Raw genomic sequence first — 19,301 nt, forward strand, 5'->3', positions numbered from 1 at the left:
ATATGGATGTTCTTTTTGTGATTACGGTAAAAGCTCCTCATTCACGCTTCCTTTATTCACGTTTTCACTATTCGTGGATTAAAAAATTGCGTCCCAATTCCTATATTCGCGGCTAAATATTTCGTTATTCGCGGATCTGACTAACGAAATTGACGTAAAATCTGCAAATTTAAACTTTAACTTGTAATACCTATTGCCTAAAATTGCGAATGGATGGTTATATTCACGGTTTCTGTATTCACGACACATTTAGAGAACGTATCCCCCGCGAAAAATGAGCTTTTACTGTACTTACATAATCCACTATCATCGTAGATGCACCCTCTGTAGTCCGGCAGGGCGGCCGTCAGAGCGACTAAACACAACGCAGCTACATACATCGCTACCAGCTACACCTACACTATGCGTTCAATATCGTACGAGATTACATTTATATACAACACTAGGCGATGCCTGCAACTTCGTCCGCGGTAGTCTGGTCCCACGCTGTGTTAATCGTTAATTATACGCGGTATAATTAACGATTAAACGAACTTACCTGTAAGTGAAGCTATATCATAATTATGTGAGTCGCTTCATTCGAAGATATAATTTTACCATGTAGTTTCCCTTATCTTACAAGCAACAACGCACGTTTCAGAGATTTATTTTCTTTGAACCGGATGTCAATAAACAAAATATTCACCCAATATGCCCTATCCCCACTATGAGATCCCCACCTGTTCAAGTGTTGGTAGCGTCTTCCTCATTCCTTTTTCGTGCGTAGCAATGAACGGACATATTAGAACAATATATATTGTATATAGTGTAGTAAACAATGTAGTGATAATTTATTTATTTAAGAGAAATAAATAAACATTTTAAAATAAAGATAACACTAGCCGACGCCTGCAACTTCGTCCGCGGTAGTCTGGTCCCGCGGGGCGGAATATGATATGTATATTAGCGTTCTATTGTTGAAGAATTTTTCAAATCGGTTCAGTAGTTTTTATATAATTCCATTTTTGGCTGGTGGGAGGCTTCGGCCGTGGCTAGTTACCACCCTACCGGCAAAGACGTACCGCCAAGCGATTTAGCGTTCCGGTACGATGCAGTGTAGAAACCGAAAGGGGTGTGGATTTTCATCTTCCTCCTAACAAGTTAGCCCGCTTCCATCTTAGACTGCATCATCACTTACCATCAGGTGAGATTGTAGTCAAGGGCTAACTTGTAAAGAATAATAAAAATAAAAAAAAATTTCATGATGCCACAACAAATCAATTAGAAAATCAGTTAAAATATTGTTGTATTCAGAATGTGTCGTTATAAAAGTCTTTTACAGTTGGTAAGGTTTAAAAAAACACTTTAAATCAACTTTAAAATAACTTTAATTTAAATAATTTGTTTCACTCTGATCGCTATAGTTTCGTAAAAGGTCGCAGTAGAAGTTATGCAGCAAAAAATTAAAAAAAAATTGTCATTGGTTTTAACATTGGAAAAGAAATAAATAAAGTTAAACATGTAATCAAAACTTAGTATATAAATGTGAATCGTGAATATTATGATCCTCTTTTGGTGGACATCTTTCTAGTAGAACGCACTTCTTACTAGAAGTATCTCTAACGGTGGGCGGTTTACAGTAGCAAGCTGAGTAGTCACATATAGCGTATCTGGTTGCTACTGGGTGCGGGTTTTCACAAGTCGGTTCGGGGGTCATCGGGCCACAACCAGTGTTGTATGAATAGGTTCCTTCTTCACAATAGTGCATACCTGGAACGTTTATAAAATGTTATTTAAAATAAAAATTAAACGCACTATTTTGTATATGAAAAAGTTAGTGTACAATGTTTAATGTATGACACATTTAAATATTGAACAAATCAACTTAATTTTTGAATTTATAAATCCGGCGCGACGGCGTTCGTTACTATCGCATTATCTGTATTTAAGATTTTGATAAATAAATTAATTCATTAAAAAAATAAAAAAACCCGACTGCATAAAGTACAAAAAAACTGAAAAAAAAAACAAGCTCAGTCCAGAAGTGTAGAAAGCAATTAGATTAATCGGGTCCTATTAAATAATGGAGAAGAAAATCATTGTATTCAATATCTAAGGTCCCGACTGTTTTCTAATTGCTTTCTACACTTCTGGACTGAGCTTGTTTTTTTTTTCTTTTCAGTTTTTTTATACTTTATGCAGCCGGTTTTTTTTATTTGTTTAATAAATTTATTTATTTCAAACTTTTTAGTTACTATAGATGGTTAATTTCGGATTTATTTATTACGTTTATTACAAAGTACGATAATTTATACGTCCAACCGAGGTTTAGTAAATATTCAAAAAAATCTACGGAACGCTCGGTGGGCGAATCCGACTCGCACTTAGCCGATTTTTATAATCAATATATTTAGACTATTTTTTATAACTTCACTTCACAAACCTGCTCGCACCTATAATCATTCGCCTCGCGTATTTTGTATAGACAACTAATAAATAACGTTTTTCTAATTGTAGTTTTTTTTAAACATTACCATGATATACCATTTTAGAATTCTCACAAAAAGTTCTTAAATTTGATACCCATATTATAAAATTAGAAAAAAAATTTTTTTTTTCACCTCGAGTCTATAGCGTCTCACAGTCGTCTTGTTGTTTTTTTTAGTTTCGCCTTTCTAAAAACACTTGGGTTATTGAGACAAATCTAACGATATCCTAATTACGTAAATCCGTTCAGTGCTTTGGAAGATATGAGGTAATAAAGAATATTACATACCTACATACATACATACAAGATACGTGCGAAAAACATAACCCTTCTTGCAGTCGGGTAAAAAGTACTACGTAACACATAAGCGTAAAATGTATTATAACTATGTTTTTTCAAGTGCTTATAGTTATTTACACGACTTTAATACACAAACACCTTTTTTTTTAATTTTTTGTCTATCTGTCCATATGTCAGCTTGTTCGAACTAATTGGCGGAACAGAATTTAATGGTTCTTACTTTCACTGGAAGATAAAAGAGGTTACCAAGTAGGTAACTTTTATAGGCTATTTTTTATTCCGGAAAAGTCTATACTTCATGCGAACGGCGCCGCGGGGTTCCGCTAGTATAATGATATATTGTAATCAATGTATAATTATACTAATTATATAAAAACGTAAGATCACTCATCAAACGGTTTTGGAATTTTTTTTAGGTTATGGAATTTTCAAAAAAAAAATTCAGACAAAAAATTTTTACTTATTTAAAAAGATTATTTATAATTTTTAGTATATTTAAATACTGAAAATCCAGCCATTTTAATAATTTCTTTTTGCAATTTTTGCGAGCGAGAATTTTTTTTCAAAAATGTAGATCTACACACGATTCCGAAGCGAATGACACGTCAACCATATTTTTTGGAGAAGGAAAAAAGTTTTGACCTAAAAGTACTTGATATCTAGTGTAGAAAAGGAGGTTGTTTATAATTAATAGACGCTCGCTAAGAACGATATGTGCGACAGGGAGAAGACAAAGTCGCGGGCATCCGCAAATAATAGATAAAGTTAAGTATGAAACGGTGCATAGAATGGTACTAAAATACTCGTGTCGCAATAATAAAACTCGGTTCTTTCGTTATAAAAAATGCACTCGTGTTTTAACCCTTAACTGTAGCTGTGGGTCCATAGGACCCATGTATGCCTCAGAGCCTCCCGCTCCTAGATACCTTCAGAAAATACGCCGAAGTATGTTGAGGAGATCGGACGTGCTTCGCTCGCTCTTACAACTAAGTATTGGTATCGCGAACCGACGACTTTATGAGTGTGATTATTTTTCACCACTACAGTTAAGGGTTAATAACCCCTAGCAACTGTTTCATACTGCTATTGTGAAGATACTCACATAATCCTCTAGTATCGTAGGTGCATGGTCTGTAATCCGGCATGGCGCTAGCCAAAGCGACAAAACACAGTGCAACTACCACATACATTGCTATTAACTTCGAATTAAACACCTTCAATATGCGTAGAATGTCTTATATGATTCATTTATATACTAGCTGTACTTATATGACTGATTAAACTCATGACCTGTAGATAAACTGTGTATTCCACGTCAATATATTGGGGAAAAATACGTTATTTCTGTGAATCACTTAGAAAACCTAATTAGGAACATCTCTGTGCATCCTGTGGGATAGTGAAAAAGTTAAAAATCATAACTCCTGTAAAAAGGTAAAAAAATCATAATCCTCGGCTGGGTTTTCTTAATTGGTCCAGGTCTGGTTGCTGGGAGGCTTCGGCCGTGGCTAGTTACCACCCTACCGGCAAAGACGTACCGCTAAGCGATTTAGCGTCCCGGTACGATGTCGTGTAGAAACCAAAAGGGGTGTGGATTTTCATCCTCCTCCAAAAAGTTAGCCCACTTTCATCTTATATTGCATCATCACTTACCATCAGGTGAGGTTGTGGCCAAGTGCTTACTTGTAAAGAATAAAAAAAAGCAGAGCCTATCTACCTACTACTAAAATCTTTATAGATTTCGGTTTTTTCTTCAGAGAACCCTAAAACTAAAAGAATAAAGCAATAACACCTCCTCGCAATAACATCCGGAGCGTGTCACACGTCAGCTCCCGACGGCTCCTGTGACAACTTAATGAAGGATTTCCTTAAACACGACAAAATATTCAACTGCGGCGCTTTTTATTACTATACAAGTGAATATATGCTATACAAAGCATATTTCTAAAAGCTCTGCCTCATTAAAACGCCATGGCGACGTCGCCAGTGGCGCAGGCCTGGCTATCTGGCATCCGAAGGTCGACAAATCGAGTGGCCATGGCGTTTCTACAGTCAGTTCGTTTACATCGTCAGGAATGGACGTAGAAGAAATCGCACTTCTTTGTTATGTACGTCGTAGAAAAATAGAAAAATAAAGAAACTATGGATTCATCCTTTTATATCAGATCGAAGCCGAAATAGTATTTTTTTAAAACTGTATGGAGATTTACGAAAATATCCTGAAAAATTTTTCAATTTCGTCCCAACCTTTAATGTTTAAGTTACGATCAGAATACTCATTAGATGAACCATCTCATACTATCTCATCTATTATACATTTTTCAGTTTCTAAAGTTATTATTTACAACATCAACTAGGTACTATATTTTGAGCGAACGTCCAAAATGGCGGCTGTCTGGCGACTGAGTGAGCGAGGTACAGTTTACCGTGTACATTATAGTCGCAACGTCGCCAAGCCGCCAGAGTATCCATAAGCCACGTAGAGACCGTAGCTCGTGGCCATGCTTCCATTTTGGCGACGTTGCCAAACCGTCGCCAAGTGAGTTAGGTATCATATTAACTGGATACGTAGCCGGTGACGTCGCCATGGCGTCTCAATGAGGCAGAGTTCTAAGTGTCGACGCACACGGGTCACTCGCGCCAGCCACAATCGCCGCCACAAGAAGCAAGAAGGGGCCACAAAAGTAGCTGAAGCGCGCGCCAGCCACTAGTGGCCGGTGGTCGACACTTACGGTAGGTGGCTGCTACTTTTCGACTCCTAACAGGTTTATTGAGATAATTTTTATTTTTTAAAAAGAATATTTTTCTTTTATAATACGCCCAATATTCCCATTCCCCTCCAACTAGTCGGGAAAGACTATGCTAGGAGTGGGTACGACGATAGACCAACGGGGCGGGGATTGAACCACCGCTCTTACCGTTGAGCTATTGAGGCTTTTATAAGGGAGAGAGAGGTGTGAAATCACACGAGTGGCGTGTGACAGCGTTTAGTGGCCGCTGCGAGCCACAAGAAGCAAGCAGCGACGATTGTAACGTGTGGCAGCCTTACAATCGTCGCGTATGCGACGAGTCCAAATGTATGAAATCTACAGGAAATATGCCGTTAGCGGCGTTTTGTGGTTGTGGCCCGTGTGCGGGAGCCCTAACATCATTATTAGCTTATTTTAAAGGTAACTACGAGACCAGAACTCGCTCCTTATAGGGGAGGGGAAGTATAATTTAAAAAAAAATTAAAATGGTATTTTTATCAATCACGATATATTTCACATTCTTCTTTCTTGGGACAGTCTTCTAGAGCTACACATTTCTTAGTAGCAGAATCACGGACGGTCGGCGGGTCACAGTAGCACGCGGAGAAGTCGCAGATCTTGCCCCTTTTGTCGAGCTCGGGTGTCGGGTTGTCGCAGGTTGCCTCTGGTAGCAAATAACCGCAACCGGTTCCATACGAATGGGTGCCTTCTTCACACTCTCGGGAACCTGCAACCAATAAATTATTAAATACAAAACACAGTATGTCGAATAGTGCGTGTTACCAAATTTGGCTGGGCAGGAGAAACAACTCGAGCGAAGAAGGGAACCAAAAAATTAAGGACTTCCTTTGCAAAATTTCAATTTAAAACAAATTTAGTTTAGGTTAATTAAAATTATTTTTTTAAAGTTTTTTCTCTCACGGTAAATCTGCTTTCAAAATATTTTTTTATATCCCGTAATGTTCAAACGCTGAATCCGTAATAATAAATTAATATAATTAATTTATTATCATGTCACAATAAATGTTGTGAATTATCGTATAGATCTAATCTATACTATTATTATAAAGCTGAAGTTTGTTTGTTTGTTCGATTGAACACGCTAATCTCAGGAACTATTGGTCCGATTTGAAAACTTCTTTCAGTGTTAGATAGCCCATTTATCGAGGAGGGCTATATGCTATAGGTATATTATCCCCGTATTTCTACGGGAACGGGAACCACGCGGGTGAAACCGCGCTGAGTCAGCTAGTAAATAGTAAAAACTATTTTACGTAAAACGTACAAAAAGACGCAGTTAGTCAACCAGCGCGCCTTATAGGTGACGGAATACATACTAACTATTCGCATATCAGTAAAAATTGGCCTCTTGATATAATTACTCGTACTTTTTGTAAAGAGCAAGTATCTCTAAGTAAAAAAGTTATTTTTATCTTGAAAAGTATACAAAATTATTGTTTGTTATCACTATCTGCCTATTTTAACTACAGGGTCAGGTCTGCCTAGAGGATATGGGAATTAGACATACCACGCTGCTTCAATGAGGGTTGGTGAGCTTTTCAAAGATCACTATTTCATGTTAATGACCAACTTTGACCAGATTTGAACTCATCTAAAATTATAACAAAGGAAAGATTTATGTTGTTGCATATTACGCATAAACTCAAAAACTACTGGACCAATTTGAAAAATACTTTCGCCATTAGAAAGTTACATCTTCACCAAGTAACATAGGGTACATTTTATTTCGGTATTCCCACAGGCTTTTTGCCTGCCTATGTCCCGCAGTGGACGTCCATCGGCTGATATGATGATGATGATGAGGTGAGGATGATCCCCACAGTAGTGGGGACTACGCGGGTAAAACCGCGGGGCGTCTGCTAAAATGGAAAATGAAAATATACTTACATCTTCCCATAATATAAATGCAGCCTCTGTTATGAGTCTTCGTGTCAGCCAATGATAACCCGACCAGGGCGACAAGACACAAAACAAACAACAACTTCATTGTCGCAGAGGTGTATTTAAATTGTTCGGATAATAAAAGAGTATCGTTTGGAGTCCCACGATGCACTGGTTAGGTGGCCTTAAATAGTTCGCCTTCATAATATTAAGATTTCATTATATCTACTTAATATAAGCTAATCGTTAATATTAACCCGTCAACGGTAACGACAATTTGACTTACACAAATGGTGACCCCGGTCTCACGCACCGAGTTTTATTACGGAATATTTTTCAGAATGTTTTAGTAATTGACCATTTATTTTAATTATTGTAATGTTCTTACTATCAAACATTTGACGGTCTTCCTGGCGCAGTGGTATGCGCGGTGAATTTACTTGGCGGAGGTCCTGGGTTCGATCTCCGGCTGGGCCGCTTGAGGTCTTCTTAATTGGCCCAGGTCTGGCTGGTGGGAGGCTTCGGTCGTAGCTAGTTACCACCCAAAGACAAAGACAAAGACGTACCGCCAAGCGATCTAGCGATCCGTTACGATGTCGTATAGATACCGAAAGGGGTCTGGATTTTCATCCTCCTTCTAACAAGTAAGCCCGCTTCCATCTAAGAATGCATCATCACTTACCATCAGGTGAGATAGGGCTTACTTGTAAGGAATAGAAAAAATCAACTATATTTCATTAATCACAGCTCGTTTATTGAAATTTTACTTATTATTTAACAACTTCGCTTTAAACACATAAAGTTACCACGATTTTACATTTATTTTAAAAAATTTAAATCATTAAATAATAATTATATCTATCTTCAAACTATGCGTTAATTAGGTTTTAGGTACTATAAAATAAACAAATAGTGGCATCTACTATCATAATATATTTCATACTTCAACTAGGTGTGATACTAATATTATAGAGTGACAGTTTGGTTGTACGCGCTAATCTCAGAAAGTGGTTCGAATTGAAAATGTTTAGTGTTCAACAGCCCAATAATTAAGGAAAGCTTAATAATAAATCAATCAAAAAATCAATAACTTGACTCGAATGAAACCGCGTGACCCAACTTGTTATTGGTTACATAGATATGTATGTATGTAGGTATTATTGATCTCCGCTGCTACATTCTTCCATTGGCACGCATTTGCCAGTAGCAGTATCCCGCACGGTGGGGGGGTCACAGTAGCATGCAGAGAAGTCACAGACATGGCCGCGAGTATCCAGCTCTGGGTTAGGGTTGTCGCAGGTTGCTTCCGGTAACAAGTAATCACATTGTGGTGGTCACACACACATAGATTGTAAATGAAAATGCTACTTAAGCATTTTCGTAATTATGACGAAGTCGATACGGGCGGTTTGTCGCCAGTCGTTACCTAACCGTTGTAACTGATAGTCAATATAAGTGTTTTATCAGTGGAGCCTACTATTATTTATCACCCATAACCGCTACCCGGGACACGACATACCTTACTCAAACCCAAATATATAAGTATCCAAATAGTACTAAAGTGGTACAAAAGTGGTGACCCGACTCGGTTTTATTAGCGGTTATTTTGCACGGGTAGCAACACGTAACGACTCACACATTGGAATTTAAAATGGCTCAACCAGAGGTGTCAGTTTCCGGCGTGTCTGTATCGGCGAGAATTCCTGAATTTTGGACGGATTTGCCGCGACACTGGTTCATACAGGCGGAGGCAGTGCTACACCCGCAGAAGATGTCTGACGAGGCAAAATTTCAGTTTGTCATATCGAAATTAGGAAAAGACGTTATACAACAAGTGACAGACATATTAGTCAAACAGCCGGAAAATGGTAAATATGATACATTAAAAACAAGATTACTTGACATTTATGAGGAGTCAGAAAATAGAAAGGTACAAAAATTGATATCTGAAATGGAGCTTGGCGACCAGAAGCCATCGCAGTTGCTGAGGAAAATGCAAGAGCTGGCAAGTGGCAAAGTTACAGATGAAACCCTTACCATCCTTTGGCAAAACCATTTGCCGGGATGGGTGAGAGGAATACTCACGGCATCAGGTTTAAGCGATATTAACGCTTTGGCCAGAATGGCAGACAAGGTGACAGAAAATGCAATGCCTATACAGGGGGTGGCCGCAGTACGGAGTGCAAGGAGTGATTCTCCAGATGTCATAGCGGAGATCCACAAGCTGGGCGAACGACTAAGAAAAATTGAAAATTCCCAGCGTAGCGGTGGGAGAAGCCGATCACGGTCACACGGCGCGCCACGTACGCGCATCACTAGCGGTAGCAGGAAGAGGACACCGGCAGATCCAGACTGGCTTTGCTACTACCACTATAAGTTTAGAGCCCGAGCACACAAATGTGTTCAACCGTGTACGTGGAAGACATCGAACCAGCCTACTGGCAGTGCGGAAAACTAGCTTCGGTCCTGTCTGCGGCGGGAGGCTGTGACCCATCGATAAATTACCGCTTGTGTATAACTGACGAAAACAGTAAATTACGGTTTTTAATAGATAGTGGTGCTAATGTGTCAGTGTTACCCCGGTGGGCAGTGCGCGAGAAAAATAGAGCGTGCGAGGACTATAGACTGTATGCCGCGAACGGTACACCTATTAAGACATTTGGGTTGCATAGTTTAGTATTAAATTTAAAGTTAAGGAGAGCATTTCGGTGGACATTTATAGTTGCTGACGTTAGACAGCCTATAATAGGAGCCGATTTTTTAACTAAGTATAAGTTAGTGGTAGATTTTAGTAAACGGAAACTAGTGGATCAGGTAACAAATTTTAATGTTATTGCTAGTATGTCACAGTGCATGGAAAGTTCAATAACTACAATTCATAATCAACACCCACATTATAGTTTGTTAGCTAAATATCCAGATTTAACTAAACCGGTATCTTTTAAGGAAGTTCCTAAGCATAGCGTTTGTCATCACATCGAGACGAACGGTCCGCCTGTTCAATGTCGAGCAAGACCGTTACCGCCAGACCGATACGCTAAGGCTAAAGAGGAATTTCGGTTAATGTGTGAAATGGGAATATGCAGACCCAGTAAAAGCGCGTGGGCAAGCCCTCTGCATATAGTGCTTAAAAAAAATGGGCAGATAAGGCCATGTGGTGACTATAGGCGCTTAAATGCTATTACTAAGCCCGATAGTTACCCTATACCCAGGTTACGCGATTTCACGTACTTACTCGCTGGTAAGAAAATTTTTTCACGGTTAGATATAAACAGAGCTTACAATTGCATACCAGTTAACGAGATGGACATTGAAAAGACGTCTGTGTCAACCCCTTTCGGGGCTTTCGAGTTCATCAGACTTCCTTTTGGCCTTCGAAATGCTGGCCAAAGTTTTCAGCGTTTTATGTGTCATAGCGTACTCCCAGACTTAGATTTTTTATTCGTGTATATAGATGATATAATAATTGCAAGTAACAACGTCGACGAGCATAGAAAACATTTAGAGGAAGTATTTAGTCGCTTAGAGAAGTTCGGTATTACTCTGAATATATCAAAGTGTTGTTTCGAACAGACAAAAATGGAGTTTTTAGGTCATGAAGTAACAACGGAAGGGATTCGTCCACTCGACGAGAAGGTGAAAGCCATCATCGAGTTTCCGAGGCCAGCTACTGTGGACCAACTCCGGAGATTTTTAGGTATGTTAAATTTCTATAGATCACACATACCAGGTGCCGCTGAAAAGCAGTCTGAGTTGGATCGCTATTTAACGAATACAAAAAAAAAAGATAAGTCAAAAATCGCTTGGACTGATTCAGCAAACGCTCAGTTTGAGCAGTGTAAACAGAGCCTAAGTGACGCCGCGACGTTAACGTATCCTGCGATAGACAAACCTTTGGCGCTTATGACGGATGCTTCAGAGTCATGCATGGGTGCGGTTCTACAGCAAAGAGAAGGTAACGTATGGAAACCTATTGCTTATTTTTCTAAAAAGTTCTCGGAAGCACAAAGGAAATATAGTACCTATGATCGAGAGTTATTAGCCATTTATTCGGCGATAGCTCACTTTCGATATATGATAGAAGGTCGTAATTTTATTGTGTATACTGACCATAGACCTCTAATTTATGTTTTTTCAAAGATAGGTAGCGTGAAAGAGCTACCTAGGCGAGCTAGACAGATAATGTTCATTAGCGAATTCACTACGGACATACGCCACGTGAGCGGGTTAGATAACATAGTAGCTGACACTTTGTCCCGCGTGGAAGAAATTGTTTGTCCTACGGTCATTGATTTCACGGAACTCGCACGTGTACAAAATGATGACGAAGAGTTAAGCGAATTAAAGAAAAAAATACAATACAAAAACATCGTGATGCCAGGCACCGATAGTTGCGTTGTTTGCGAAACATCGACTAATAAGGCCCGACCATACTTACCGGAAAGTTTTAGACGTATCGCTTTCGATGCAATTCATAGTTTAAGTCACCCGGGTATTCGCGCTACCAACAAAATGGTTAGAGATAGATACTTTTGGGTAGGTATGAATAAAGATATCCGAAGATGGGCTAAAGCCTGTATCCCATGTCAACGATCTAAGATTCAAAAGCATACTGTATCCGATTTAGGTACTTTCGAGAAAGTAGATCGTTTTAGTCACTTAATGATTGACATAATAGGCCCTCTCAATACATCACCCGAGGGATATAGATACTGTTTGACTATGATAGATAGAGGTACGCGTTGGCCAGAAGCTGTCCCAATTAAAGAAATCACAGCTGAAGTAGTAGCCAAAGCACTTTATGAAAACTATATAACGCGTTTCGGAGTATTTTTTAAGTGTACTTCCGATCAAGGTCGTTGTTTCGAGAGTAATCTTTTCAAGCAACTCATGAATCTTATGGGTATTGAAAAGATCCGCACTACCGCTTATCACCCGCAGAGTAATGGGATGATAGAACGGTGGCACAGATCTTTAAAAGCAGCACTTATGGCTAGACTGTCAACTAAAAGTTGGGTAGAAGAACTACCAACCGTTTTACTAGGTTTAAGAGCCGCTGTACGGGCAGACACTAATGTTAGTTGTGCTGAAATGGTATACGGCACAAGTATTAGGCTGCCAGGTGAATTTTATGATATAAGTAAGGATAATATTTTAGATAGCTCTAGTTATGTAAGCAAATTAAAAAGTATAATTAATGATTTAAAACCTGTTAAAAGGGTCAATAAAGACTCGAGAAAAATTTTTGTTCACCAGGATTTACACACTTGTGACAAAGTATTTATCAGGAACGACGCGGTGCGTAAGCCTCTCCAAGCGCCTTACGACGGTCCGTACCGAGTAATTAGCAGGACAGAGAAAGTTTTTAAGGTCCAATTACCCACACGTCAGGTTATAGTTTCTATAGATCGGTTGAAACCAGCTTATATTTTGGAGGAAAACGATAATCCCCAAAATACTATGTCGTCAAAAACTACGGAACCGATTTTAAAAAAGAAAGTCACAGTGTGTACGGTCCCTTATAATACCAACGGTGTAAAATGCAAAACAACGAGCAGTGGTCGCGTCAGCCGCGTACCTGCACGTTATGCTTAGTTGCATTATTGTTAATTGTTTCGTCATGTTTATAATTTTAAGAAATGATTTATATTTTATCACGTAGTACCAAAATTTTTTTCTAGAATAAGTAAGTATATATAAATAAGGAATATGTTTTCACGAGGCAGTATACACATATATTTTTAGTAGTGCAGAATAAGATATTATTATGGGCAACCAAAATAATAAAGAAAAAGTAGTGATTTCGCAGACTACCAATAGCGAACACAAAGTGCAAATTCCTGAGAATAACGTAGAGGTCATGTTAATAGTAATAATCGTAATGTTGTCAATTATAATATTGTATGGTGTGCGTGCCCAGTGGCAAAAATACATGAAAAATTTTATGAAGAGGCAAATCGACAACAATGCGCCAGTGATAAAACTTGACAGCATGTCGGCAATACAAAATGCAGGGAACACAAGTCAGGGCACATCAAAAGTAATATATTAAGTTAGGTAAATATATATTAGTGTGCAATGTTAAAGTAAAAACCATATTCTGTTTAAAGTAATTGTATTTGAAGGTGTTCTACAAAATTGTTTACATAATATTACACTTATACAAATTTTACATTGTCATTTATATTTTTTTTTGTTTAAATTTTTTGTTGTTAGCTTTACAGAGTTCATTAGTTTAAGTGTAACAAGTGTACGCTCCTCGTGAAACGTTTTGTCAGCATTGTGCTTATAGTGTTAAGAATGAAACACCCCTATACTACCTATACATTGTTTTCTGTAAAAAAAAAAAAAAAAAGGGGGTGGAATGATGTGGTGGTCACACACACATAGATTGTAAATGAAAATGCTACTTAAGCATTTTCGTAATTATGACGAAGTCGATACGGGCGGTTTGTCGCCAGTCGTTACCTAACCGTTGTAACTGATAGTCAATATAAGTGTTTTATCAGTGGAGCCTACTATTATTTATCACCCATAACCGCTACCCGGGACACGACATACCTTACTCAAACCCAAATATATAAGTATCCAAATAGTACTAAAGTGGTACAAAAACATCCTAGTGTGTAAGAATGGGTGCCTTCCTCGCAGTCTTTAAAGCCTAAAATAATAAATGGATAGTTTGCATTCCATGGATTCACCGCGGTATAAGATCCATCATATTATGACGGAGAGAAAAACTGAACGGAGACTGGTACTTGTGACCTGGGTGTAGGGTTAAGGAGTTTATTTATGACAACACTCCCCTTTTTTGCTCGTGTTGTACTCCCTGCCCAACTAATCTGACAGCTGATAGTTTTAATACTTACTTACATATTATATACTTGCATACACACATCACTAATTAACCCAAAAGTAAGCCTATGTTATAGGTACTAAGATTTGATCATATTATGTATTTATAACGTCATCAATCCATATTCGGCTCACTGCTGAGCTCGAATCTCCTTACAGAATGAGACGGGCAAGGCCATTAGTCCACCACGCTGGCCCAATGCGGATTGGCAGACTTCACACACGCAGAGAATTAAAGATAATTCTCTGGTATGCAGGTTTCCTCACGATGTTTTCCTTCACCGATTGAGACACTTGATATTTAATTTCTTAAAATGCACACAACTGAAAAGTTGGAGGTGCATGCCCCGGACCGGATTCGAACCCACACCCTTCGGAATCCGAGGCAGAGGTCATATCCACTGGGCTATCACGGCTCAATATTGCTTTTAGGCTATGTATTTATAAACTACATATAAGGTACAAATACACCCAGACACTGGATAACATTCATGCTCATCATTTTCTACGAACATTTTCTAGTTGTGGGAATCGAACCCACAGCTGTGGATGTAGAGAACAGGGTCACTACCCACTGAGCCGTTTAATTTAAAAGAACGTTTGCTGTAACGAACGATAACTACCACTGTTCTAGGGAAACCAAGGTCTTAAAGCACGTTATATATATATATATTGCTATCATTCCTTACCCTACATATATTGTTTTCTAAATTGGTAAACTTCTGTGGCTAGTTACCACCCTATGGGCAAAGACGTACCGCCAAGTAATTTAGTGTTCCGGTACGATGTCGCGTAGAAACAGAGAAATGGATAGAATACACTTATACCTCTTCCCCGCTTCTATGACAAGGGGTTATTTATCAAGGGGGTATTTGTCATGGAATAAAAAAAACATAACAATAATTATAGGTACCTAGTGACAGGATCTAGAGTCATGATAGCCCAGTGGATATGACCTCTGCCCCCGATTCCGGAGGGTGTGGGTTCGGATCCGGTCCGGGGCATGCACCTCCAACTTTTCAGTTGTGTGCATTTTAAGAAATTAATTATCACGTGTCTCAAACGGTGAAGGAAAACATCATGAGGAAACCTGCACACCAGAGAATTTCTTAATTTTCTGCGTGTGTGAAGTCTGCCAATCCGCATTGGGCCAGCGTGGTGGACTATTGGCCTAACCAAGAGGGGTTCTGAGAGGAGACTCGAGCTCAGCAGTGAGCCGAATATGGGTTGATAACGAACGACGACGACGACAGTATCTAGAACTACCCATAACTTACCTGACTTAGCTAGAACTTTATATTACGTAGGTACCTATTACAATATACTTACACCTTCCTTCTATGTAAATACAACCTCTATCAGACTGGGCTAGTGATAATCCGACCACAACGAATAAACAAAAAGCAAACATTAACTTCATTTCGTAAGGGTATTTTAAAATTGTCAGTATAATACGAGAGTTTAGCGTGATGTCCGTCCAACAACTAGTAAATTAGTAATAAATCATTCGCTTTATATAGTTATTTGATTTTTAATATAACGACCTTTTAACACCACTTATCAATTAGTACGAGATCCGGCATAAGTAATATATACCCTCATCTGTTAATTACTTAAGATAAGAAATAAAGTATGGTAGAAAATTGACATTGATTGATTGTAAAATATTACTAGTCTAAGATCTTTTAGCGGACTCAAAAGTGATAACAAAAATAAGAATACTAATGTCTAACAAAGGTTTTACAACATATTTTGTCAGGACAACTTAATAACCAAATCAAACTGTAACCAAAATAAGACCCTAGAATTTCCTTGAGTGAAGTCACGCACTTGTGAACGTTGTGTGTAGGGTTAAAGGCCTTTGACAGATATCTAACACTCCCATTTTGCACTCAAGTGACTCTCCCCGCCTATCCAAGTAACCCATAAAGAATTACACAACAAGAGGTGTGGACGGCTCGAACGCCACGAGCACACTGAAGCCGTCCGTACCGCAAGTCGTTGCACCTAACCTTTGTTCGACATTGGTTTTCAAAATGTAATCACCAAATGTAAAAATCTGAGTCTGCTAAAACTATGTACTTAGTACTACTAGTATTAGTAATTCAATGAGTTCGCGCGAGATTTGTGAAAAATAGACTTTACGCTTCATAAATAAAATACTATTAAAAATAGGCAAACTAATATATTTTCCAAAAAAAAAACTTTATTTTCATCAATCTTTTATGTTTTATTATTCTTTTTTCTTGGGACAGTCTTCTAGAGCTACACATTTGTTAGTAGCAGAATCACGGACGGTCGGCGGGTCGCAGTAGCACGCGGAGAAGTCGCAGATCTTGCCCCTTTTGTCGAGCTCGGGTGTCGGGTTGTCGCAGGTTGCCTCTGGTAGCAAATAACCGCAACCGGTTCCATACGAATGGGTGCCTTCTTCACACTCTCGATAACCTGCAACCAATAACTAAATGAATACAAACAGTGCGTGTTTCCTGTGATGACCTACGGATCCGAGACTTGGCCACAAACTATAGGAGTCAACAAAAGGCTCAAAGTCACCAAAAAAATTAAGGACTTTCCATGCAAAATTTCACCGCGAAAATTACGAAATTATGCGAAATTATGTCAAGTTTATTTGAATTCATCCAGTAGTTTTGGAGTGATGAGATAGATATAAAAAGAATATTCTATAAACAAGTTTTTATTTCTAATCTTTACACAGGTCACTAAAATACACGAATTTATAATTGTGTGTGATAGATATGAATCATCATAGCTATAAACTAGGACTCGTTGCTAGGCCATCAAAATTATACTCGTATAAAAACAACCAATTAAGATAAATGTTAATGACCTGACTTATTATTTTATTTGGACTGCGTAGGTAGGTATAGTTGATATCATGTTAAAAGAGCGCTGACATCTAACATGTTTCGTTGCCCTTACACATTATGTCTAAGCCGACTCTGTTTTTGTGATAATTGAATTTACAATGAGCAATATTAACTTACTACTATTTCTTAACTAAGAACGGATTTTGCGATAGGGCCGGATTAAAGAGGTCTAAGGGCCTAACATATGATTATGCCCATTTAGTAAATTTTAAACTCTGTAGGAACATACATTATTCTTAATTATGATTTGTTATACTATTAATTAAATTACCGGCAACCTTCGACTTTAATCATAAGCGTTAAGCCATAAGCACATGTGAATTCAACAACAACATTCACTGAAAAATGTTGTGAATATGTTTCAATCTATTATAAACTTTTTGGATAGTGAAATTGTTTTAAAGCTTTTTCTTCTATGGTAAATCTCCTTTCAAAATCAGTTTAATATTCCGCAATTTCATGCCTGTCGTGTATATTTTAACTAATTAAATATTGTTGTAAATTTATTTTAGTATAAATCTAACAAATAATAAAGTGTGAGTAAAGTTGTATTTTACGTAAAAATTAAAAGTAACAGTTAGTCAGTCAGCGCGCCTTTTATGTGACGGAACTACTACTAACACGTATATCAGTAAAACTTGGCCTCTTCAGATTATTACTAGTAGATACTTTTAATAAACAACAAGTATCTCTTAGTGATAAAGTTATTTCTGTCTTGAAAAATGTACAAAAATATTGTTTCTTATTAGTTATCACAGCCTATATTACCACAGATTAATTCGGAAACTATTTGACCGATTTTATAAATTACTAGCGGACGCCCGCGACTTCGTCCGCGTGAAACTCGACGTAAACTTTCAACTACCCCTACCCGTACCGTCCTGTACCCATACCCTACCCAATCCCCAATACCAAATCCCCTAAAATCGTAATATTTTAATTTCACCATAACTTTAAAACCAAACGTCCAATTTTAATCATTCAATGACTAATAGCAAGAGTAAAATAAAGTAATAAAGTAAAATAAATGCGTTTAAATGTATTCGAAAAAAATCAAGATTTTTAAATAAAAAAATGGTTGTTGTGCTTCACTCAACATAGATAGGTATAGTGTATCACGGACTTTTTATAGATATTTATAAGATCTACAATAAATTAGAACATTTTATGGTTCTATCTTTTATAGTTTGGGCAGCGTACGTAAAATAAGTTGCTTTTCTGGTTGATTTTATACTTGCGTCCGAAAAACGCAAATATCTTACGGACCCTACTTTTTTCCAAAATAAAATTTAGCCTATGTTACTTGTGGATACTGTAGCTTTCGAATGGTGAAAGATTTTTTAAAATCGGTCCAGGAGTTTTTGAGCCTATTCATTACAATCAAACAAACATACAAACAAAGTTTTCATCTTTATAATATTAGTATATAAGTATAGATATCCCTATTAGAAAGCAACTTCCTCACCGAGTAAAATAGGCTACATTTTATACCTATAGCCCCACGGGAACGGGAACTACGCGGGTGAAACTGCCGGGCATTCTTTCAATTCAAAACAAGTTAGTCCGTGAGTCGAATGACAATGCTATTTAAGATTATTATGGGCTTACTTGGATGATACCTCTGACGGTTATAAAATCAAAAGATGAAAAAATATACTTACATCTTCCCATTATATAAATGCAGCCTCTGTTATGAGTCTTCGTGTCAGCCAATGATAACCCGACCAGGGCGACAAGAGACAGAACAAACAACAACTTCATTGTCGCAGAGGTATTTAAATCGTTCGGATAATACAAGAGTATCGTCTGGAGTCCCACGATGCACTGATCATGTGGCCTTAAATAGTTCGTCTTCTATGATGTCATTAAACTTGATTTAAGCGAATAGTTAATAATATAATAAATGTCAATGTCAGTTTGTTTGTCTATTTATTTGTTTATTATTAATTTAATTTGGGAAAACATTCATTCCAAAACTAAATACTAATTAAAAATATTATTTCATGTTGAATAGACCATACATTGCGGAATATGTAGTACTTATATTATACAATACCTTGCCGAAAAAGTAGTATTTTCTCTGGTTTTTTCGTGTTTGTTATGAGTTTTCTCCATAACTATTCATTGGGTTATCATTTG

General features: G+C 37.7%; 4 protein-coding genes across 4 annotated transcripts; 1 reads left to right on the plus strand and 3 right to left on the minus strand.

The window, feature by feature from the left end:
- Window positions 1-1,420: 1,420 nt before the first annotated feature.
- LOC112049671 (uncharacterized) lies at window positions 1,421-3,998 on the minus strand. Its single transcript, XM_024087660.2, has 2 exons — window positions 3,870-3,998; window positions 1,421-1,749 (listed from the first exon to the last, which is right to left on the minus strand). The coding sequence occupies exons 1-2, from the start codon at window positions 3,955-3,957 to the stop codon at window positions 1,505-1,507; spliced, it is 333 nt and encodes a 110-aa protein (XP_023943428.2). The 5' UTR covers window positions 3,958-3,998; the 3' UTR covers window positions 1,421-1,504.
- A 2,005-nt stretch (window positions 3,999-6,003) lies between these two features.
- On the minus strand, window positions 6,004-7,595 carry LOC112049666 (uncharacterized). Its single transcript, XM_024087651.2, has 2 exons — window positions 7,426-7,595; window positions 6,004-6,244 (listed from the first exon to the last, which is right to left on the minus strand). Exons 1-2 carry the CDS (start codon window positions 7,523-7,525, stop codon window positions 6,015-6,017), a joined length of 330 nt encoding a protein of 109 aa, XP_023943419.2. The 5' UTR covers window positions 7,526-7,595; the 3' UTR covers window positions 6,004-6,014.
- A 1,475-nt stretch (window positions 7,596-9,070) lies between these two features.
- Window positions 9,071-11,018, plus strand: LOC128199313 (uncharacterized). The gene is made up of 2 exons (XM_052888299.1): window positions 9,071-9,722; window positions 10,993-11,018. Exons 1-2 carry the CDS (start codon window positions 9,071-9,073, stop codon window positions 11,016-11,018), a joined length of 678 nt encoding a protein of 225 aa, XP_052744259.1.
- Window positions 11,019-16,444: 5,426 nt separating this feature from the next.
- On the minus strand, window positions 16,445-18,991 carry LOC112049659 (uncharacterized). Its single transcript, XM_024087638.2, has 2 exons — window positions 18,824-18,991; window positions 16,445-16,719 (listed from the first exon to the last, which is right to left on the minus strand). Exons 1-2 carry the CDS (start codon window positions 18,921-18,923, stop codon window positions 16,508-16,510), a joined length of 312 nt encoding a protein of 103 aa, XP_023943406.2. The 5' UTR covers window positions 18,924-18,991; the 3' UTR covers window positions 16,445-16,507.
- Window positions 18,992-19,301: the final 310 nt, after the last annotated feature.

The sequence above is a fragment of the Bicyclus anynana genome, chromosome 22, assembly GCF_947172395.1.
Source record: "Bicyclus anynana chromosome 22, ilBicAnyn1.1, whole genome shotgun sequence".
Classification (NCBI taxonomy): Eukaryota; Metazoa; Arthropoda; class Insecta; order Lepidoptera; family Nymphalidae; genus Bicyclus; species Bicyclus anynana.

Excerpts from the sequence above, each read along its gene's own strand:
- LOC112049666 (XM_024087651.2), bottom strand. The coding sequence starts at position 7,525 with ATGAAGTTGTTGTTTGTTTTGTGTCTTGTCGCCCTGGTCGGGTTATCA. Across the intron at positions 6,245-7,425 it reads CATTTATATTATGGGAAGAT|GTTCCCGAGAGTGTGAAGAA; the intron begins GTAAGTATATTT and ends TATTGGTTGCAG.
- LOC128199313 (XM_052888299.1), top strand. The coding sequence starts at position 9,071 with ATGGCTCAACCAGAGGTGTCAGTTTCCGGCGTGTCTGTATCGGCGAGA. Across the intron at positions 9,723-10,992 it reads ACGGTCACACGGCGCGCCAC|ACAAAAATGGAGTTTTTAGG; the intron begins GTACGCGCATCA and ends TGTTTCGAACAG.
- LOC112049671 (XM_024087660.2), bottom strand. The coding sequence starts at position 3,957 with ATGTATGTGGTAGTTGCACTGTGTTTTGTCGCTTTGGCTAGCGCCATG. Across the intron at positions 1,750-3,869 it reads CTACGATACTAGAGGATTAT|GTATGCACTATTGTGAAGAA; the intron begins GTGAGTATCTTC and ends TAAACGTTCCAG.
- LOC112049659 (XM_024087638.2), bottom strand. The coding sequence starts at position 18,923 with ATGAAGTTGTTGTTTGTTCTGTCTCTTGTCGCCCTGGTCGGGTTATCA. Across the intron at positions 16,720-18,823 it reads CATTTATATAATGGGAAGAT|GTTATCGAGAGTGTGAAGAA; the intron begins GTAAGTATATTT and ends TATTGGTTGCAG.